Below are 21,565 nucleotides of genomic sequence, written 5' to 3' on the forward strand. Positions count from 1 at the left end.
CAGGCAGGATTTCAGGCAGCTGTGGGGACACAGGAAGCCTGAGCAGCCTCAACCATCAGCTGGGACGGCAGGCACAGAGCCAGTGCTCCTGGGAGCAAGCAGGGGCTTCCGCAAATTAAGCTGACCCAGTGGGTACCTGATTGGACATGTGAAGTGGTCTTGGGAAGAGACCCAAGGAAGCCCCAGGGAAGGGACAGGAAGAAAGAACCACAGACTCGGAAGCTAGGAAGCTGAGACCTGCAATATGGTCAGATGTAGGGCCTGAGAAGCAATGCGTAAAATGCCACCCTGCCCCCTTCCTCCTGGAGGCCGTGTGTGCTGCTGACCCCGGAGAAGGCTGACTGAAACACTTCATCCAGCTGCTGTCAGCTGTCACGGTAGGAACTAGGAGGGCTGGAGCCCCTGAGGGATCATAGGTGCTGGGAATCCAGCTGGGGCTCCTCGGGGGGCTGTTCAGGAATCTTCTTTTCAGAAGTATCAACATCCTTCTGGTCACCAGCTGGAGCTGGGACAGGGACATCACCTAGAAATGGAGGAGGAACCCAGTCTTAACCCAGGAGTCCCAGCTCTCCTCCCTCAGGAGTCCAGGCCCAGTCCCTCCTCCCTGGGCCCAGGACTGTACCTGTGTCGGGGTGGAACTTGAGCTCTCCTTCAGGGTTGGCGGGGGGTGTGTTACGGGCCTCTTGCTCCTGCTTCCTTTGCTCCATGTGCAGAACGGCCTGCAGGAGGGGGACACACAAGGAGGTCATGACACTGGCATTCCAAGTTGCACAGGCCTCAGTCCCCAAACTGGGACTCCACTGCAACCTGTTAAGTGGTCTTGGGCTAGTCCCCTTTCCATGGGCCTCAGTTTTTCTCAATCACTGAGAGGTAGGCTTAATCCTCATTAAGAATCCAGTTCTCTTCTGTCATGGCTTGAGTCCTGCCTTGGGACAGCAAAGCCCTCGCTGAATCCTTCGCTTCCCTCCCTGGCCTTTCCCCCACTCACATTCCCACTGCCCTCATCTAACATGGCAGGCACAGTACAGCCAGGAAACAACTGCCCTTACTTAAGATGGCAGCTGAGGACTACCAGTGATTAACATGGTGAACACAGGCCTTCCCAGCCTCTGGGCACCCATGCGGACAAGGACAGGAGCCACCAAAGACCCAGAGGATGGGCCCAGCTTCCCCAGCCAGTCACCTGCTGCAGCTCTCTCTTCTGGGCTTCCAGGCGGCCCTGAGACCGCCCTAGGGCCTCTGTCTCCTGGCTGAGGCGCTGGGCCTTGGCATTCAGCTCTGCCTCCCGGGCGGCCAGCTCCTCCTCGAAACGCCTCAGCTCTTCCTCTGTGTAGGCTGGGTGCATCTCCACTGTCTACAGGGCCCAAGACGAGGGCCATGAATGGGGGCAACCCCAGCCGTGGCCCACCCATGTTGGAGAGGGCTCTGCCAAAGGAGGTTTAGAGAAGGCTGGGAGGCGGTGGCCTGGCACGTGGGCAAAAGAGACCTAGGCGGGGGTAGAGGATGGGATAAAGGGCTAGGGAGAAGGGAGAACAGAGACCGAGAAATATGGGACCCAGACCCAGAGAGAGGGGACAAAGACGCAGAGTACAAGAAGTAGCCAGACCTTGAAAGAAAAGTTAGGACTGGGAAAACAAACTATTTAGGCTCCAGATTGTTCCCAATGTCCTTACCTCCCATCCTTCCCCAGTGTCCCCATACTCCTTCCTCTGTGTGGATACAAGGAACTCCTCCAAGGTCACTAGCCGGTCCTGGTTCGTGTCCACCTGGGGAACCAGAACAGGGTAAGGGCCAAGAGCTGAGGCCACTGCCCTCCCCGGCCCATGTCCCTCCTCTCACATTCTTCATCACATGCTCCCGCATGCGCAGCCTCTCCTCCTCCATCTCCCGCATGTCGTCCTCCTCATTCTTTGGGTCATACACCTTCTCCAGCTGCAGAGTTGTGTGAGAATTGGGAAGTCATGAGAGGTCCAAGGTAACCCTCCTCCAGATACACCCAAACAACTTCAACTCCCAGCAGGCCTTGGGGCTCCCTGATACTCCTGGCAGCCTCTCATTGCCTTAGAGGCTGCTGGGAGTTGTAGTCTTCCCTTAACTCCCACCCAGGAGGACTGAAGGGGACCAGAAGGAGCCCTGAGAGGACATGTGGCTGATGTGGATGTCCCCTCTGCCCACAGCTTTAGGACACTCACCTCCTTGGTGAACAGGGCCTCTAGCTCCTGCTCATCCAGGACACCATCACTGTTGATATCTGAGGGGGAGAAGACAGCGAGGTGTCTAGTGGGTGGAGGACAGGGTGGTCTGATTCCCAAGGGACAAACTGGTAAAGAAATTTGGGGCTGATGTGGGGTGTATTATCAGGGGACAGGTAATAATGGGTCTCTGGCAGTGGAATGGTGGCCTGCAGGCTTCAGCACCCCTGCTGGCCCATTGCCAGGACAGCCCTTTCCCTCACAACCAGGGTCCCAAGAATGGAGGAGAGTTGAGCTCACTGTCACACGGGACTCTCTCTATACCTAGCACCCAGTATTTCAGACATAGATCAGCTCCTTTGCCCAGGATCCGGGGGGTACAGGGACCTCTGCCTCCCAGGGAACCGGGCCAGTGCTGACTCCAGGTGCCAGGGGTCTCACCCAGCTGCAGGGCTCAGGCTGCCACACTCTCTGTCTCCGCCTCTCCCTTTTCTGCTCACTCCTGATCATCAACCTGTTCCTGCTGAGGTGACCCAGAACCCTAATCTTGCAAATCCAATGGTTTTGTATTGTCCTTGACTCTTCCCTGGGTTTCCAGAATGTCCTTGAGTCCTTTCAGGCTGACCCAAGTCTCCGGCTCTTTTTTTTTTTTTTTTTTGGTGGTGCTGGGGATTGAAGCCAGGGCCTTGAGCATGTGAGGCAAGCTCTCTACCAACTGAGGAATGTCCCCAGCGCATCCAGGTTAATTTTGCTGACCTCTACATATCTGTGCACCCCAGGGCTCTGGCTTGGGGGGCCACTTCTTTACCTACACTGGATCTGTGCTATCTAATGTGGGAGTCGCCAGCCACATGGGTTATTTAAATTTCAAATATTAAGATTTAATAAGGGCTGGGGATGTGGCTCAAGCGGTAAGGCGCTCGCCTGGCATGCGCGGGGCGCTGGGTTCGATCCTCAGCACCACATAAAATAAAAATAAAGATGTTATGTCCACCAAAAACTGAAAAATAAATATTAAAAAATTCTCTCTCTCTCTCTTTTCTTAAAAAAAAAAAAATAAAGATTTAATAAGAGGGTTGTAGCTGTGGCTCAGTGGCAGAGCACTTGCCTAGCATGTGTGAGGCACTGGGTTTGATCCTCAGCACCACATAAAAATTTAAAAAATAAAATAAAATAAAGGTGCTGTGTCCATCTACAACTAAAAATATCTTTAAAAAAATTTAATAAGATTTAGGGCTGGGGATACAGCTCAGTGGTAGAGCACCTTTGTGTTAAAGCTCCAGTACTTAAAAATAAAAGATTAAATAAGATTTAAACTTCAGTTTATCAGTTCCACTTGGTACATGGCAAGACTCAATAGCCGTAGGCGGCTGGTGAGTGTAATACTGGACAGGCAAACACAGGACATTTTCCATCACAGAGTTCTACTGGCCAGGACCTTCCCTAGATGGGCTCTTCTGGTTACTCAGATTTCAGTCATCCAATAATGGCCTCCACTCTTGAATACACAACTGTCTACAATCCCTCTCCACCTGGATGTGTAACAGACATTCTAATTTAACCCGAGCAGACCCACCTTCCCTAGCAATCACATCGTTCAGTCCCGTGTCTGGAAGGGAACTGGAAGGTTCCTCAAAGTTGCTTGGGACAAACACCTTGGAGCTACCCTTGACCCTCTAACAGCTAATCCAATCCTATCAGCTGACTTTCAAGGTGATTCCAGACTCCAAGCACTTCTCCCTATTTCCCATGATCCAGCTGCCAGTATTTCACCCTCCTCACTAGACTCTTGACTTTGGCCCTTGTCCCTATAGTCTGAGCTCAACACAGTACCCAGGTGGATAATAAAATCCAAGTTCCTTTCCTTGCCACAGGGTCCCTGGTGGCTGCTACTGCCCCTGCAATCACTCTTCTTCATACATTCTGCTCCCACAGCCTGGAAACCCACCAAGTTCATTCTTCCTTAAGTGCACTTGCTTTTCCCCATCTAAAATGTTCTTCCCTCATACTAGTAGGAAATAGACCAGAGACCCTGTGCTTAACAGAATAAAAAAGTAGGCCCAACTCTCCATCATGTCAGCTCAGGGCCTGATTTCCTTAACAAGACTCCTACTAAAGTGCAAGAAATAAATTCAAGAATCAATAAATGTGATGGATTCAAGCTGAAAAGTTTCCTAGCAAAATAATAATAATAATAATAACAACATGAAGACAGAGCCTATAGAATAGGAGAAAATCTTTACTACATGCACATCAGATAGAGCAAAAATCTCCAGGATATATGAAGAACTTTAAAAAACTTTAACACCAAAAAACAAACAAAAAAAAACAATCAATAAATGGGCTAAGGATCTGAGCAGACACTTTACAGAAAATACACAATCGATCAACAAATACATGAAAAAATGTTCAAATCTCTGGCCATTTAAGAAATGCAAATCAAAACTATCCCTAAATTTCATCTCACTCTAGTCACAATGGCAATTATCAACAATACAAGCATCAATAAGTGTTGGCGAGGATGTGGGGGAAAAAGTACACTCATTCATTGCTGGTGGGACTGCAAATTGGTGCAACTACTCTGGAAAGCAGTATGGAGATTCCACAGAAAACCTGGAATGGAACCACCATTTGACCTAGCTATCCCACTCCGCAGTCTATACGGAAAGGACTTAAAATCAGCATACTATTGGTGAAGGCGATCCCCCACTCACTGTCTTGACAGGGTCACAGTGAGAAAAAGTGCTGGCAAAGCCGCTCTCCCACTGTCTTGACAGGGTCACAGTGAGGATGAATGGTGGCAAAGCCACGCTGGTTGGTGGGAAACCGAAACCATGAGACCCTTTTTTATGTAATTGGGACTTTTCATTTTCATGCTTATGTTTCTGACAGGAGGCATGAGTATGCTAAATGCCAAACAAATTAAATTTCAGATGGCTAGAACATAACAGGTAGCTCATGCCTTGAAGGCTGTTCTACTACCCCTCAGCATATCAAGGACAAAGTAGAAGGCTGTTCTTCTATCTCAGTACACTGAGGACAAATCTGATAATGGACAACAATCATCCTCTGAAAGGTCATGAGAATTTTAGGCACCACATTGATTATATCAACTAGAACCCAAGCCCATATTTCCGGCCTCTTAGAAAATCTAATCATTATGCTTATTTTACAAAGTTCACCACATGCAGTCTCATTTTTGATTAAGGAAAGTTATATTATACACTTAGGAATGTTAAAACATATAGATATATTCTTCTCTTTTTATAAACCCTTTCTTACTTTACATAGGGATATATGATGAGCATAGTTAATATTGGTGGAAAGTGGATTGATGTTTAGAACTTACTTTCTATTGAGAAAGATTATAAAGATATGAGAACTAGTGCACCTTGACTGAGGAACAAAGAAATTCTTTGAGAAAGCAGCTCAACCAGTTTTATGAGAATAAATTTAGGAATTAATTAAAATAGCTTTATAAGACACAGTTTTAGAATAATTAAAATAATAAAATATTACTTTATTTAGATTCTTAAGTTTAGAAATTCTTAAGTTTTTAGTTGTATGGGTTTCTGATATGTTTTAAGAATGATTTATAAACTTTAGGATGTTTTAAGTATAAGATTTAAGGGGACTTTTTTAGATGGGAATTTTAGATTAGAAATAAAGTACAAGTGTACTTTAAACTTAAAGGTTAATGATTGGTTAGGAGACTTAGAGTCTGGTTATGTAGTTTGGCATTAGTTAATAAGAAATTATCTTGGGAAAATAGTAAATCTTGGGAAAATCTGAAAAATGTAAATTAGTGACGTATTTTATTAATGATTCTGTATTTTTAATAATTATATAACTGAAGGACATATCCTGGAAAAATGTAAATTAATGTTACATTTTTTGTACCCCCAATCATGGTTAAGGAAATGTCATGTCTTGGCAAAGTTTTAAATTATATAATCAATGACGTACTCTGAATCTATAATGATGGGAAAAATTGTAATAAAAGATGACCCAGAGAAAGCTGCATTAGCTCGCTCTCTGGAGATTGCTCCAACGGAACGACTCCTGTCTCATCTTTTCGCCGACGCCACTCATCCTTCAGGACTCCCTCGACTCCGCTAGGGCAGGACCCCAGCATACTATGGTGACACGGCCACATCAATGTTTATAGCAGCTCAATTCACAACAGCTACACTGTGGAACCAATCTAGATGTCCTTCAATAGATGAATGGATAAAGAAACTGTGGGGCTGGGGTTAAGGCTCAGCAGTAGAGCGCTCGCTCGCCTGGCATGTGTGAGGCCCTGGGTTCGATCCTCAGCACCACATATAAATAAATAAAATAAAGGTATTGTGTCCAACTACAACTACAACTAAATAAATATTTTTAAAAAAGAAACTGTGGTATACATACACAGTGAAATGTTACTCAGCCTTAAAAAAGAATAAAATTATGGCATTTGCAGGTAAATGGATGGAACTGGAGAATATCATGCTAAGCAAAGCAAGCCAATCCCAGAAAACCAAAGACCAAATGTTTTCTCTGATAAATGGATGCCGATCCATAATGGGGTGGGAGGAAGAATGGAGGAACTCTGGATTGGACAGAGGGTAGTAAGGGGAGGGTCGGGGGTGTAGGGATGGCAAAGATGGTAGAATGAGATGGACATTATTACCCTATGTACAGGTATGATTGCACATGTGACTGCATCGTGTACCACCAGAGAAATGAAAAGTTGGGCTCCATTTGTGTAAAAAATAAATAAAATATTCTTCCTCCAAGCAGCCACCAAGTGCAACTTCATGGAGGTCGCTGTTCAAAAGTGCTCTCTTGAGCTGGGCCACCCAATCCAGCAGCTACTAGTCACGTGGGGCAACCTCAATTGGTATCAAGTACCATGAAAAAATAAGTAAAATAAGCCAGTCACAAAAAAGGCAAATTTGGGATGATTCCAGTCAGATGAGGAACCTAGAACATCAAAGAGACTCACAGAGACAGAGAGCAGAAGCCTGGGTGCCAGGGCTGGAGTGAGGGGTAAACAGGCCGCTGTTTGATGGGTACAGAATTTCAGCTTTGCCAGATGAAAAGATTCCCGGGAACTGGTTGCACAACGATGTAAATATACTTCATGCTACTGAACTGTACGTACATTTAAAAATGATTAACATGGTAAATTAGTATGGTGAAAAAAGAATTTTTTGTCCTGGGGATTAAACCCAGGGATACTTCACCACTGAGCTACATCCCCAGCCCTTTTGATTTTATTAATTTTGAGACAGGGTCTCAGTAAGTTGCCCAGGCTGGCTTTGTGATCATCCTGCCTCAGCCTCCTAAATCACTGGGATTACCAGTATGTTACCAGTATGTGCCACCACACCTAGCCCAAAAAAATAAAAGAACAAAACAAAACCCTTTTCAAATTAAAAGATTTCATTTATCAAAACTAAAAAAACAAAAATTCAGTCCTTCCATCAGTAGTCCAACTGCTCGGTAGCCACGTGGACTGCTGGCCAACACGCTCGACAGCACAGCTGTGGGTCTCCTCAGAAAGTTCTACTGGGACACTTCTTGATTCACCTGATACAAGTTATCTACAGAGGCTACTGAAGTTCCTTAACCCAGCTGTCTTCTCTCCATCTCCTGAGACTCTTGCAGAACTCATTTCAGTGATTCTGAGACACCTTTTCCTCTTGTGTAGTTTATCATCCCTAAAGTTGAGATGCATCTTATGGACATTATGTCAGTTTAATTGGTGTCTGTAAAACCCTAGTGCCTCTCACTCAACTGTCATGAGTCACTCAAATACAGTGTGATCTGTCTGCCAAGTGGCTGTGATGGGAGGAACTTGGACTCGTTCAGTGTTATCCACAGGGTCTTAACCAAGCGTGGTGCTCACCAATGAGCCTAGTCAACATCTGCCACATGAAGAAACCAGGTCCTGCCAAGCTCTGTTGATAAGCTACAGCCTCTGGGGCCAGGACCCAGGCACACCTGAGGGAGTCTGGCAACCCAGGCCCTGTTCTCAAAGGAAGAGGAATGTGCTGCTGATCCGCCACAGAGATGTGACTCTCTAGGGTCTGGGGGCCTGGTTAGTAAGGAGCAGCCCAGCCTAGGTGACAGGGTTCCCAGAGAGGATCAGGGCTTCTGGGCTGCTGTGGGAAGGCCACCCAGGCCTGGTCTGGGATGTTCCAAAATAGAGGCAGAGGCACAGCCCTTCCAGGGAAAATCCTACCCCTAGCAAGAGGGAGGGCCAGGGCCTTTGGGTCAACCAGGGGAGATGGGTTCAGGCCTCTCAGGTCGGATGAAGCCCCACTGGAATGGGAGACCCCTCTGGGCATTCAGGCTGGGTCAGAGACTCCAGGTGCAGCCCGGGTCTGGGACACCCTCCCCACCTTACCATGCAGTATGAAGAAGGTCTTGGGGTTAAACCTGTTGGGGTCCAGTCCGTCCAGCTCCTCCCATACCTCCTTCAACTGGGCTTGGCTGCCCTGCCGGGGAGGGGAGAGGAAGCAGCTCATGAGCAAGGACTCTGGGTGTCATGGGTAAGAACTAGAGAACTCTTTACCCCACCCAACAAACACTCCCCTCAGGCAAAAAGCAAATCAGGAAAACTACAATTCCCAGCAGCCCCTAGGACGGCTGGATACAGGCTCCGGGCTCCTGGAGGTTATAGTCCTTCAAGGACTCCACAGCCCTGTGGTGGTGCTCTGGGAGCAGCCTTACAGGCACGTTGACTCTGGGGTGCTCCCGGTGCCGCCGCCGCTGCTCTTCCAGCTTCCTCTCCGCCTCCTTCCGCTGTTCTTCACCCAGTGACTCCAGGTAGCGGCGCCTCTCATGTTCCTTGAGCATCTCGTAGCGTTTGAACTCCTCGTGATGGGCGGCGTCATACTGGGCAAGGTCCCGGGTGGCCTGTGCCAAGAGAAGGTGACTTACCTCTCACCAGAATGTAGCCTCGGAGGGACAGGCCCTTGCTGGGAACCTGGCCAGGAGCAGCTCCAACTTCCACCTGTGCCAAGACTCATGACCTGATCTCACTCTCTGGCTCTCTGTGGCTGCTCCTGCCCTAGAATGCACTCTGCTCTGTTTGTTCAGAAGAGAGTACACAGTTGCGCAACAGTAACTTTGATCTGCCTCTTTCTAGTCCTCTACCATCTTGAGTTCTTGGAGAAATAAGTGAGGCACAACATGCTAGGTGGACTTGATATGGAAAGCAGCGTAGCTGGATGGTCAACAACAAGAGGTCTTTAATTATTCTGCCCAGGGTTCAAATTCAGGGTCTACTGTGTGATCAAATCTCACTAGCTATATCATTTTTTTTTTTTTAATCAGAGATTGAGCCACACAGGGGCACTTAACCACTGAACCCCCTCCCCAGCCCCTTTATTATTTTATTTTGAGAAAGGGTCTTACTAAGTTACTTGGGGCCTTGCTAAGTTGCTGAGGCTGGCTTTGAAATTGCAATCTTCCTGCCTTAGCCTCCTGAGCCTCTGGGATTACAGGCATGCACCACCGTGCCTGGCAAATTTATGTTGTTTTAAGCCACCAAGTCTCATGATTTGTTGTTACAGTAGCTCCAAGAAACACCCTGTGAGACTCTGTTGATGTCTAACCCACAGAACTCTAAGGGTCATGAAAAAGCCAGGTGTGGTAATGTACACCTGTGGCCCCAGATACTTGGAAGGTTGAGGTGAGGACTGCTTGAACCCAGGAGTTAAATATCAGCTTAGGCAACACACAGCCAGACTCCAGCTCTAAGGCAGGAGTGCGTATCTTGGTGAGACCCTGTCTCAAAATTTAAAAAAAAAGGGGGGGGCTGGGGTTATGGCTCAGTGGCAGAGTGCTTGCCTAGCACGTGTGGGGCACTGGGTTCAATTATTACCACCATAAATAAATAAATAAATAAATGTTAATTGACAAATATATATACATACATACAAATATATATAATATATATATAAAAGAAAGAAAAAAGAAGGTAATGAATCATGCTGTTTTAAGCTACTAAGTTTGTGACCATTTGTTATAGCAGCAAGAGGAAACTAAACATAGCTACTGTGTGTGGACAGACTGCATAGAGGGATTCTCAACCTGGATAGCTGTACCTCTAGGGGACAGTTGTTAATGTCAGGAAACATTTTAGCTTGTCACAACTAGGGGAGATCTATACGCATCTATTGAGAGGAGCCTAGGGCTGCTGCAAACAGCCTACAATGCTCAGGACAGGCCCCAACACACAGCTATAGGTGGTGGAGGGCAGAAGCAGAGATCCCCATGAAAGAGCTTCTATGACTTGAGAAGGATGGGGGAGAGACAGTGGGACTACAGAGAAGTGGACAGTTTCTGGAATGTTTCAGAAATAAGTGGAAAGAAATGTTTCAGGCAATTTGGGGGAGTATCTCAGTGGCACAGCATTTGCCTACTGTGTAAAGTCCTGAGTCTGAACCCAGCACTGCAAAAAACACAATCCATGGATCAGTGAAATGTCTGACTATTAATTATCCTTATGACCACTAGGTGGAGCACAAGAGGAACCAGAAAAGCGGGCCTGAGCCTGGCAGGTGCAGACAGAGGAGCAGGATCTCCCCTGGGAGAAGGTCCATGAGGAGGGGAGCAGCCAGGGCGGGCCAGGCAGCCTCTTCCCCTCCCAAGGCCTCTCCTTGGCCTTCCCCATAAGATAGGGCTGTGGACCTCACTTTTTAGATGCAGACTCTTGGTTCCTGTGGCCACTGTGACAAGGCACTGCTGCTCTTTTATTTGGTACTGGGCCTGGAACCCAGGGGCGCTCTACCACTGAGCTACATGCCCAGCCCTTTTGATTTCTTGCAAAGTTGCCCAGACCAGCCTCAACCTTGCAATCCGCCTGCCTATGCCACCAGAGTCGCTGGGATTACATGAGAGTGAGCGCCACCACGAATTACCACAACTTAATGACTTAAAGTGATACAAACTGATCACCTTACACGGGAGGCCAGGTGTGAAATTAGTTTCACTAGGTGGAAATGAAGGTGTTGGTGGGGACAGGTTCCCTCTACAGATCCTGAGGGAGAATCCTCTTCACCTTCTCTGGCTTCTAGAGCTTGTTCTGTGGCCTGTGGACCCTTCCCTATCGCAAAGCCAGTGGTGTGGCATCTGGCCCAGCTGTCCCACTGCCTTCTGTTTCTATTTTCTCTTTTTGTGGCGCTAGGGATGGAACCCAGGGCCCCATGTGTGCCAGGCAAACTCTCTACCACTGAGCCACGCGGCGCCAGCCCGGCCTTCTGTTTCTGTGATCGGATCTCCCTTTGCTTCCCGAGGCCCACCTGGGTGATGCAGGATCACTGCCTCATCTCAAGGTCCTTCATTAATCACACCTTCCAAAGTCCCTTTTGCCATGTCAGGTAAAAGTCACGGGTTCTGGGATTAGGACATGGACATCTTGGGAGGGCACCATTGGGCCCGCCATGAGGTCACAGAGAGGACAGCTCCTACCCCAAACCACATAGGAAGGACAAGGCCAGGGGGCAGTAGAGCTAGGCCTGAGGGAGGCGAAGCCCACCCTGCCTCCACCTGGGGAGGGCGTCTAGAGACCAGCACCCTGCCAGCTTCCCCTGTGCCCTTCAGCTCGGCCCCTCCATACCGTCTGGATTAGCAGCTCCAGGTCTCGGGCTTCGAATGTGTGCTGGTTTTGCGGGTCCAGGTGTTCAAACTGCTTCAGGAGATTCAGGTGATCCACCTGCACATCTGGATGAAGGAAGATTCAAAACAATCCATGGATTCAGGTGAGGTGGCACACACCTGTCATCCCAGCTACGAGCAGGGCTGAGGCAGGAGGATCTTGAGTTCCAAGCCAGCCTCAGCGAAAGCAAGGTGCTAAGCAACTCAGTGAGACCTTGTCTCTAATAAAAAATACAAAGGGCTGGGAATGTGGCTCAGTGGTTGAGAGCCCCTGAGTTCAATCCCTGGTACCCAAAAAAAAAAAAAAAAAGGGTTGGGGATGTGGCTCAGTCCATGAGGTCCTGGGGTAAGTCCCTAGTATAGCAAAAACCAAAAAATAAAACAAACAGGACATCTTTTCTTTCAGAAACCCCATCTTTGGCCAGGGGTTACAGAAAGGGAAGTTACAGAAAGTGCAGGGAACAAAGAGGACCATCAACTGGGCCTAGGGCAATCAGGGTGGGCATCCTTGAGGAGGTGATCCCACCACTGAGTCTGATGCTTAAAATGACACTAACTACGACAATAACTATGATAATGACTGACACATACAGAGCGCTGACCACCTGCCAGGCCCTGCTCTACACACATAAACTATGTAAGTCACTGACTTTTCATGACAAACTGATGAGGAGGGTTCTAGGCTTATCCTCATTTTATAGATGTGAAAACTGAGGCCCAGAGAGAGGATGTGACTGCGGACACAGCAGGAAACAGTCAATCTGTCCCTGGGCATACATCCAGCCTAGAAAGACGAAGAGCAGGTGACCATGGAATGACCACATGACCAGAGAGGACACTAACAAATGAGGGGAGGTTCTTCTGAGCAGGGCAGCCAGGGCATGTTGGTGATGGGGCTGAAGTGACATTCCCAATGAGTCCAAAGCTCAGCAATGCAAAGAGTTCTAGGAAAGAATGTCCCAGGAGAGGGGACCGAACAGGCAAAGGTCCTAAGGTGAGAAAAGCCCATCACTCTCCATCATTTACCAAAGATGCTGGTGTAAGAAAGGCCGGCAGGGGCGCCACGACAATGGGGGTGGGTGGGGTGGGTGGGGGTGGCGGGGGTGGGCCTGAGGAGTAATGGGACCAGGAACTTGAGTCCCGGGAACTGGGGAGCCTCCGTGCTGGGATGGAACCCAGGGCCTCCTGCACACTGAATGAGCATCTCCAGCCCCACAGCAGGTGCTGAACCAGGGGGCAGGACTTGAACTGGGGGTCACGCTAGGCTAAATAACTGTGTCCCAAAAGTTAGCCAGGTCCTAATCCCCGGAACCTGTGACATCTGTGACCTTACATGGCAAACAACCTCGGACTGTTCCATTCCCTCAAGATGGGGAGTGCTCCCGAATCATCAGAGGGAGCCCAAACGTCACCACCGGGTCCTCTGAGAGCCCAGTAGAAGGCGGTGCGCAGCTGGCTTTGCGATGGCAGAAGGGGCTGTGGCCAAGAAATGCAGCCCTGGAAGCTGCAAAGGGCAAGGGGGTCCCCTGAGAGCCCCCAGGGCCTTGCTCAACCTTAACCCCCGTCCAGGGAGACCGGTTTCCAGCTTCTCGTCTCCAGAATGATAAGACAAGGCCCTGTCTCAAAGTAAAAAAATAAAAAGGGCTGCTTTAAGTCCCCAAGTGCTATGGTCTGTACATCTCTGTCCCCAAATTCATAAGCTGAAACTCCCAGTGAGAGTGTTGAGGAGGGGCCTCGAGGGCTGTGTCCTCACGAGTGCAACCAGTGTCCTTATGAAAGAGGTCTGGGGAGCCTGGTGGCCCTTCTGCTACGTCAGGGACACAGCAGTGCCACCTGTGAGGAATGAGCCCTCAGCAGACATGGGCTGTGGGTGCCTTGATCTTGGACTTCCCAGCCCCCAGCACTGTGAGAAATAAATTTACACATGAAATAAAGCCGTGGTACTTCCCAGAGTGGTCAGAGGCATCTAATGCCTGTTAGCTGGCTCCCAGGGGCCACTCTGGAAATCAGGGCCCAGGGAACCAGCCCCAGGAGGAGAGGACGGCAGCTGGACCGGGGGCAGCAATGGAGAAGAGGAATGGGCAGATTTGGGCTTTTTTTCCTTTTGGCCCTGGGATTGAACTCAGGGGTGCTCTCCCACTGAGCCATGTCCCCAGCCCTTTTAATTTTTTACTTTGAGACAGGGCCTTGCTGAGTTGCTGAGGCTGGCCTCAAACCTGCAAACCCCCTGCCTCACTGCGATGACAGGCCTGCACCGCTGCACCAGCTCCAGATTTGGGTACATTCTGAGGAACATTTAAAGGAACAACAACAACGAGAAAAAAATGCACAGCACCATCACACAGGATGGATTTCTCTTCTTAGAGATAAGGGACCTCTGAATTTACCGGAGACTGAAACTGCAACCCTTAAGCAGCAGGCCAGACGGACGGTAGGAATGGCACCACCCCTGGTTCCAAACCATGCCCGTCCGTCTGTTCACCTTACAGACCCCGCACCCAGCCCAGGGCCGGCCCACAGGAGGGCTCAGCACCTTTGGTCCATAGGTAGAAGGAGTCGGATGGATGGACGGGAAAGCAAAGCCTCCCGTCTACCCAGCATCCCCGTCAATGGCCAGGGTCCCCGAGCTGTGTGCCATCTGCACCTCACAGGGTGTCAGGAGACGGAAGGAGAAGCTGCATGGGAATCTCAGTAAAGGTGGCACATTCCCACACCAAGGAAGCACTGGCATGAGACCTGCCCTGGCAGACACCAGAACATGTCACAAAGCCACGGGGAGGAAGACAGCATGGTTCATGTGGCCAAAAGGAACAAGCAACTCCATCATCAGTCCATCAGCTGGTGAGGGGCCAAACGAAATATCCAGAAAACAACATTATCCAACCCTAAATAGGGATGGGACCATGCAGGTGACCCTGCTGCAGAGGGACAGAAGCCAGATACAAAAAGCCACACAGGACAAAACATCCAGAAGAGGCAAATCCACAGAGGCAGGAAGCCAGGGAGCAGCCGTCAGGGGAGAGGGGGGAGGTGGAGCTCAAGGAACTGGATGATGAAAACATTCCAAAAGTGACTTTGGTGATTGTTGCCACATACCCGTGAATAATTGCATGGCACGTGCGTCCTATTTCAACAGAGGAATTTAAAAAGAAAGAGCACGGGGCTGGGACTAAGTGGAAGAGCGCTTTCCTAGTATATGTAAGGCCCTGGGTTCGATCCCAGACACCACATTAAAAATAAATAAATAAAATAAAGGTATAATGTCCATCCTCAACTAAAAATATTAAAGAAAGAAAGACAAGAGTGAGCGCAGTCCAGGTACATACTCCAGCAAGCCCTGTGTGGCATCTGGACACAGGAGGGGATCTTGGAATCTAAGCTGGCCCAGTGCGTTTAAATAAACTATGAAATATAGCCCCAGTCCTTCTGTGTAAGGACCCAGTAAAAAGCGCCACCTGTGAAGCCGAGGGCAGCTCCCACCTGACCTCAGATCTGCTGCCACCTTGAGCTCAGACTTCTCAGCCTCCAGAATGGGGAGCATCAAGTTATTCCACTTGTTAAAAGTATGTGTGTTCCCAGAGGCTCAGGAGGCTGAGGCAGGAGGATCGAGAATTCAAAGCCAGCCTCAGCAAAAGTGAGTGCTAAGCAGCTCAGTGAGACCTGTCTCCAAATAAAATACAAAATAGGGCTGGGGATGGGGCTCAGTGGTCAAGTGCCCCTGAGTTCAATCCCTAGTACCACCGCCCCCCGGCCCCTGCCGCCAAAAAAAATGTGTGTGTGTGAGTCTCTGATATAAATGCTAAGAAATTAGAATCTTTCTGGGGAGAAGACAAAGAAATAAACTAGTATGACTGGGGTGCAGCTCAGCGGTCGGGTGCTTGCCTAGCACGCGCAAAGCCCTGGTTCCATCCCCAGAATCGCAGAACGCATTAAATGACCATGATTAAAAAAAAAAAAAATTACAAAATTGTGAAATGGAAAACAAACGAAGGGCCGTTAGCGTGAATCATGCCCGGGAGGAAGCCACGCAATCTCTATGCACATTTCACAGAGGGGGTGAGGCCCCCCACCCACCCCGCCCGCCTGTGCTCACTGGTCTCCTGCTCTGCATCCATCTTGGCTTTGAGCAGCATCCGCAGCCGTGACACCTCCTGTCGCTTGAGCTCATCCAGCTTGGTGCGGACGTGGTGGCTGACGAAGTCCAGCTCTCGGCTCAGCTTCCCACTCTGCCAGGAGGGACACAGTCAGGCTGGGTGCCCAGAGAGAGTGCAATGGACAGCCTCGTCCTCTGCTCTCTCTAGGGTCTAACCCTAACCGTCCCCGGCTCACAGCTGGTCCTGGCTCCCCAGAGCCCAGGGGACCAGGTCCTGGCCTTTCAGCCTGACATGAGGCCCTCACTACCTCTGAGACCGCAGCTCCCATTGCATATTAAACCATGTTTGGTTCCAGGAGCACTAACTGGGCATGGGCACCCACATTCACAAGGCTACTTTCCACCACAGGGCCTTTGCACATGCTATCCCTGCTGCTGGGATACTCCTCCATCACCCCTACCTAAGCCTAACCAGATCCTCACTGTCACTGTCCTTCAAAACCCAAGCACATGGCACCTCTCTCAGCTAAGAGTCCCCACGCAGTGCTGAGTACAGTGCTTCTCTGGGCTACAGCTATCATCAAACTTGATCCTCGGCATCAGAGACGACCCTGCCCCTCTTTTGACCACAGGACTCCGCAATGCTCCCCATGACACTCAAGGCCCTGAAGTCTCCTGTCTAAGTCAGTCCCAAGGAGCCAACAGCAAATAGCTCAAGGCAACAGAAAGCTCCTTCCCCACACACATTTCCTCTTATCTGAAACCACACCCCAAATTCCACACCACAGACATTCCCACCTGGGACTCAACTTTACTCAGTGCCTCCTGTCCCCAAACACCCGCTCCCTTGTCAGACTGGACAGAGTCCGTTTGGAGCTTCCCCAGGCCCTCTGTGATCGATCAGTCCCCTTGAGTCTCCAGTAGCGTACCTTGTGACTCATGTCCACAGCTGTTGCAGACTCTGCAGGACAAGGTGACCACAGCAGCCGTCATAGCTACAGCAATCAGTTGTGCCTGCTATGTCCACCCTCTAACCCAGACCACACCCCCACTTACAGATGTACAAACTGAGGCCCAGAAAGAGAAGCAACATGCCCAAGGCCCCTCAGACAGCGAGGATGGATGGAAGGCCAGTTTCCAGTCTGATGACTGCACTGGAGTCAGGTCCCACAGGACCAGGAGTCCAGGAGCGTGAGTTCAAATCCCAACCCTGATGCAACCCCCCCCCCACACACACACACACACACTCACTGTGAGGCAGCACACCCTTCTCCCGGATCTCAAAACTGGGGCCGAGCTGGGCACCAGTGTGCATGCCTCAGGAGGCTGAGGCAGGAGGATCGTCAGTTCAAAACCAGCCTCAGCAGTTTAGTGAGGTCCTAAGCAACTCAGGAGACCCTGTCTCTAAATAAAATACGAAAAAGGACCGGGATGTGGCTCAGTGGTTAAGTGCTCCTGGGTTCAATCCCTGGTGCCGATAAACAAACAGACAGACAAACAACAACAAAATCCAAAAAAACTGGGGCCAAAATCACTGCCACCACCACAATGACGACTGGCATTTATGGCCAGGTCAGTACTTGTGGGGCTATCGCTGATTCACATGGACTTTGCTCCTGCAGGGAAACTGTCGCATCAGCCTGGCCATTTCCACGGAGGGAAACCAAGACAGAGATGTGGCCATCTGCCTGGGACAAGAAAAGGTGGGGTAGAGGTTGAACCTGGAAGAGAACCACTCAAGAACGTGACTGACTGGCCACTCTGACGTCACTTGGACACAAGGTGGCTTCCTGGGTCTGTTTCCTGGGCTGGGCACTGGAAGGGCTGGGCTGAGTGTTTGTCCCGCATTAGGGTCCAACTGGATGGGGACAGAGGCCGTTCCGGGAGAGCCTGGAGGCTTCCAGGAGGACCAGGGCCCCTTCCCAATCTGCCTCAGTCCTTGGGACCCCTCCTGGGCCAAGGTGTTGGGACAACTCTGGGCTGAACACATTCCAACGTGCGCTGGAATTGTGGGAGCTGGGACGGGGTCAGGCAGCTCCGTCTTCCCACAGGGAACTTCTTGGGGCGGCCGCCTGGGGTGGGCTAGAGAGGGGCTGCTGTGGCGCTGGGCTCACCAGTCCAGGGGTGAACAAACACTGCTACCAGGGCCTCAGTGTCCCCCTCTGGGAAATGGGGACAGACATGGCTCCTTTGGAGGATGAAGAAGAGAATGGGTGAGAGATCCCAGCGCCTCCGTTCTTGACTCCTTCCTCTGTAGAAGGCACCATGCTCAGCACTCCAATGAGCCAGCCCCAGGGCACTTGCCCCCTCTACGTCTTTCCTCCTCTCCCAGATAATCTGGCACCTCAAGGTGGGTTCCATCATTATCCCCATTCTATAGGTGAAAAAACTGAGGAACAGGAAAGTGAGGTCCTGTACCTGGTCAGTGGTAGAGACAAGATTAGAGGGCTGCCCATCGACCCCCGGCTTTCTCACTCATTCCAGGGGTTCCCAGACCCTTCCCAGCTATGGTCCTTGAGAAGCACCCCTTTCTCCTTGAGTTTCACTTCCCAGAACCTGGGCAGAGCTGGAGCCCCACGGCCCCTGTGGGACCCAGCGCTGCTCTACGAGCACAGAGCCCTCGCCTCGTACCTTGATGTCCTCAGCATTGGCTGCCTGCAGCTTCTCCCGGAAGTGCCCATCTGTCTCTAGCACGTTGATGACCTCCTGTAGGTACCGGTGGTAGTAGAGGCCCGTGTCCTGAGGCAACAAGGTCAGACAAATCAGCCCAGTCTCTACCCTCCCTGGTTCCTCCCCACAGACAGGAACTCAGCCCCACTCTAGAGTGGCCGCTGGGCAACCCAGGGACCTGCGACACAGAGCATGAGGCGGACTTCACAGAATAAGGGCTCTGCGGCCAGCAGACCTGGGTTCCAACCCTCACCAGGTGTGTAACCACAGGCCAGCCGCGTGACCCACTGGGCCACAGTCTTCACTCTTCCCAGGTCTGAAGTGGAGATGAATGGAAGTCATTCAGATGTGTACCCAGCCCAACGGCCACCTATAGAGCGGGTGTCTACAGGGATGTGTCTTTGTTGCAAAGCAAGGAAACGTGCTATGGTTCATTCACCCACACCTTCATTCACTGATTCATTCATTCATCCACTCACTCTTCAACAAGCGCTGACAGAGCCCTACCATGGGCCAGGCACTGGTCTAGGAGGGATGGCAAGTGACAAGACAGAGATTGCTGGCCTCCTGTCTTACCCCTGAGCCTCACTCTTTCTATTTATAAAAGGGACAATATAGTCTTCCCTCAGTATGGATGGTAGATTGGGTCCAGAACCCCAATACATATCAAACTCCATAATGCTCAAGTCCCGTACGTAAAAGGACAATTTGTATATAACCTACATGTACCTTCTTGTATCCATTATTTATGTATTTATTTTGCGGTGTGGGGGGTGGAACCCAGGGGCTCATGCACAGAGGCCACTCTACCACTCTGCTACATCCTCAGCCCACATTACTGAAGTTTATAAGCCTGTATTCTATTAGCCTTGGAATAAAAAAATAAATTCTCAGCTGGGTTCAGTGGTGCACACCCATAATCCCATCTAGACTGAGGCAGGAAGATCACAAGTTTAAACCCATTCTGGGCAACTTGTCTCAAAATAAACAACAGAAAGTGTTGGAATGTAGTTCAGTGGTAGAGTAGCCCTGGGTTCAATCCTCAAAAAAAGGTTCAATCCTTTAAAAAAGAAGAAGAAAAAGAAGAAATTCTCTACCAAAGTCCACAAGATGCCACATGATCTGACCCTTGCGCCAAGCCCCACGGGTCTCCTCCAGGCCCCTCAAAGCACTCTGCTCCCTCCCACCACACAGCCTTTGCCCAGGCTGTTCCCTCCCTCCCATTCACTTCCTTTCGTGCCCTTGATCTAGCATTCTTCCCTCCCTGCCTTCAAGTCAGCTCACCTATCCTGCCCTCCCAGATCATCACTCTATCACCTGGGGCCCTGACCTCTGTCTTCTTCTGTCTCTCAGTGAGTGGGGCTGGTCCCTGAGGGCAGGGGTCTTAAATAGCTGGTTCTAGTGACCAGCACCTTCTGGCTCAGAGAAGATGCTCAAGAGAATGAACAAAGAAAAAGGGACTCAAAGGTGTCCTTCTGTGTTTGCAAAGATTTCACAGAACAGAGGCCTAACATGCTGGGCAAGGACCTGCCACGCAAGAGTGTGATATGATCCATCCCAAGATGCAATGACCTGTCCATTCTCAGGCCACAAATCAGGGTGTTGGATCTTTAAAGTTCCAACTCTCCTAAGAGCAAAGGTTTCATCCTTGATAAACACCTGTTGGGATTAATAAGCAGTTTATATATGCCCTTTTTAATTTAAACTACACCTCCATGAGCTCCACAAAATAAGAAAACCCCAGCTAATTAGTATGGCATTGCTCGTGGAGCTATTGAGAAATACACTTCTTTCCCCTCAACCCCCAAATTCCTTCTTCGGTGGGGAGGATCTTAAGGTTTAAGTGGGGAGAGATGCTGACATTTTACTTAAAATCCGACTTGATTTCCATATCTCTAAGTCAGGGACCCCCAGTTTTTCACCAAGTCATGTCCCCAGGTACTGCAAAAATGGCAGGTAAATGACAAGCCACAACCGTGCGGCATGGAGTCCCCGGAGCATTCACCCAGCGGGCAGGGCCTGAGGGGCTGTGCGCGCGGGCGCTGAGGATTGTACCACCACAAACCTCTGGCCAGAGAGCAGGGCAGGGCTACTCACCGGACTCTCGGTCGCAGGGCTCTCCTTCTCGGGCACCCCCCGCTCCAGGGGCACCGCCAGCACGGCACGCAGCAGCAGCGGCGGCAGGAGGAAGAGGACTCCGTGGGGCCAAGTGGGAGGCATGGCGGCGGGGTCTGTGGAAAGGGAAGAGGAGCGGAGAGGTGGATAATGAATGAATGTCCCAAGCCGGCCTCTTCCCTGGATCCGGGAACGCAACCCCTGGGCGCCGCCCCCACCTCCAAGAAGCAAGAGATTCCGCTTCGTTACGTGTGACCCAGGATACCAGGCCTCTAGTCTTCCCTTCCTCCAACACAGGAGTCCGGGTCCTCAGTCCCAGGAGTCCCGGCTGCCGGGACCCGCTCCCCTTACTCAGCTCCAGGATCTTGACCTCCGCCTCCCCCAGCCCCTCAGCCCCCCAGCCTCCTCTTTTCCCAGGATCTACAAGTACCGGCACTCGGCCCACCGACCTCCAGGACTCAGTGTTCTGGCCCAGTGGCCCACATCCTCCCCAGCAGCCCAATCTGGAACCCCAGACCCTCACCTCTCTCCACCGCAGAGGGCGTTTTCCCGGGCCAGGACCTCCGGTGCGTTTCTGGTGATTTCCCTCCTAGGTCACGCCCACTTTCCAGCAGAAAATCCGCCCTAGGAGCTTGATTGGTCCACGCTAGCTCAGGACTCCTGCGCCCTCGTCTAGAGGCCCCACCCCTTGCCGAAGCCGCTCCCCTATTCTGGAAAGTCTCAGCTCCTTTCTTACAAGCTCCGCCTCTTAACGCAATATTTTCTGCCTCGTAGGCCACCAGAGCGAAGACCTAAAAAGAGAACTACAAATCCCGGCAGGGCCAGGAGGAAAAAAAGAACTATA

General features: G+C 50.5%; 1 protein-coding gene across 2 annotated transcripts; it reads right to left on the minus strand.

Annotated features, from left to right (window-relative positions):
* Positions 1-223: 223 nt before the first annotated feature.
* Nucb1 (nucleobindin 1) lies at positions 224-21,370 on the minus strand. Of its 2 annotated transcripts, none has more exons than XM_015496581.2 (13): positions 21,245-21,370; positions 20,704-20,837; positions 18,568-18,675; positions 15,937-16,069; positions 11,806-11,909; positions 8,913-9,098; positions 8,587-8,677; positions 2,193-2,251; positions 1,840-1,932; positions 1,674-1,766; positions 1,184-1,354; positions 623-719; positions 224-523 (listed from the first exon to the last, which is right to left on the minus strand). In XM_015496581.2, exons 2-13 carry the CDS (start codon positions 20,824-20,826, stop codon positions 411-413), a joined length of 1,371 nt encoding a protein of 456 aa, XP_015352067.1. In that variant the 5' UTR covers positions 20,827-20,837; positions 21,245-21,370; the 3' UTR covers positions 224-410. The 2 variants fall into 2 exon arrangements, with proteins under 2 accessions (XP_015352067.1, XP_015352068.1); XM_015496582.2 differs by lacking the exon at positions 21,245-21,370 and adding an exon at positions 21,171-21,241.
* Between the last annotated feature and the right edge of the window lie 195 nt (positions 21,371-21,565).

Source organism: Marmota marmota, unplaced genomic scaffold, assembly GCF_001458135.2.
Source record: "Marmota marmota marmota unplaced genomic scaffold, marMar, whole genome shotgun sequence".
Taxonomy (NCBI): domain Eukaryota; kingdom Metazoa; phylum Chordata; class Mammalia; order Rodentia; family Sciuridae; genus Marmota; species Marmota marmota.

Excerpts from the sequence above, each read along its gene's own strand:
- Nucb1 (XM_015496581.2), bottom strand. The coding sequence starts at position 20,826 with ATGCCTCCCACTTGGCCCCACGGAGTCCTCTTCCTCCTGCCGCCGCTG. Across the intron at positions 11,910-15,936 it reads GGATGCAGAGCAGGAGACCA|ATGTGCAGGTGGATCACCTG; the intron begins GTGAGCACAGGC and ends TCCTTCATCCAG. Across the intron at positions 1,933-2,192 it reads AGGCCCTGTTCACCAAGGAG|CTGGAGAAGGTGTATGACCC; the intron begins GTGAGTGTCCTA and ends ACAACTCTGCAG.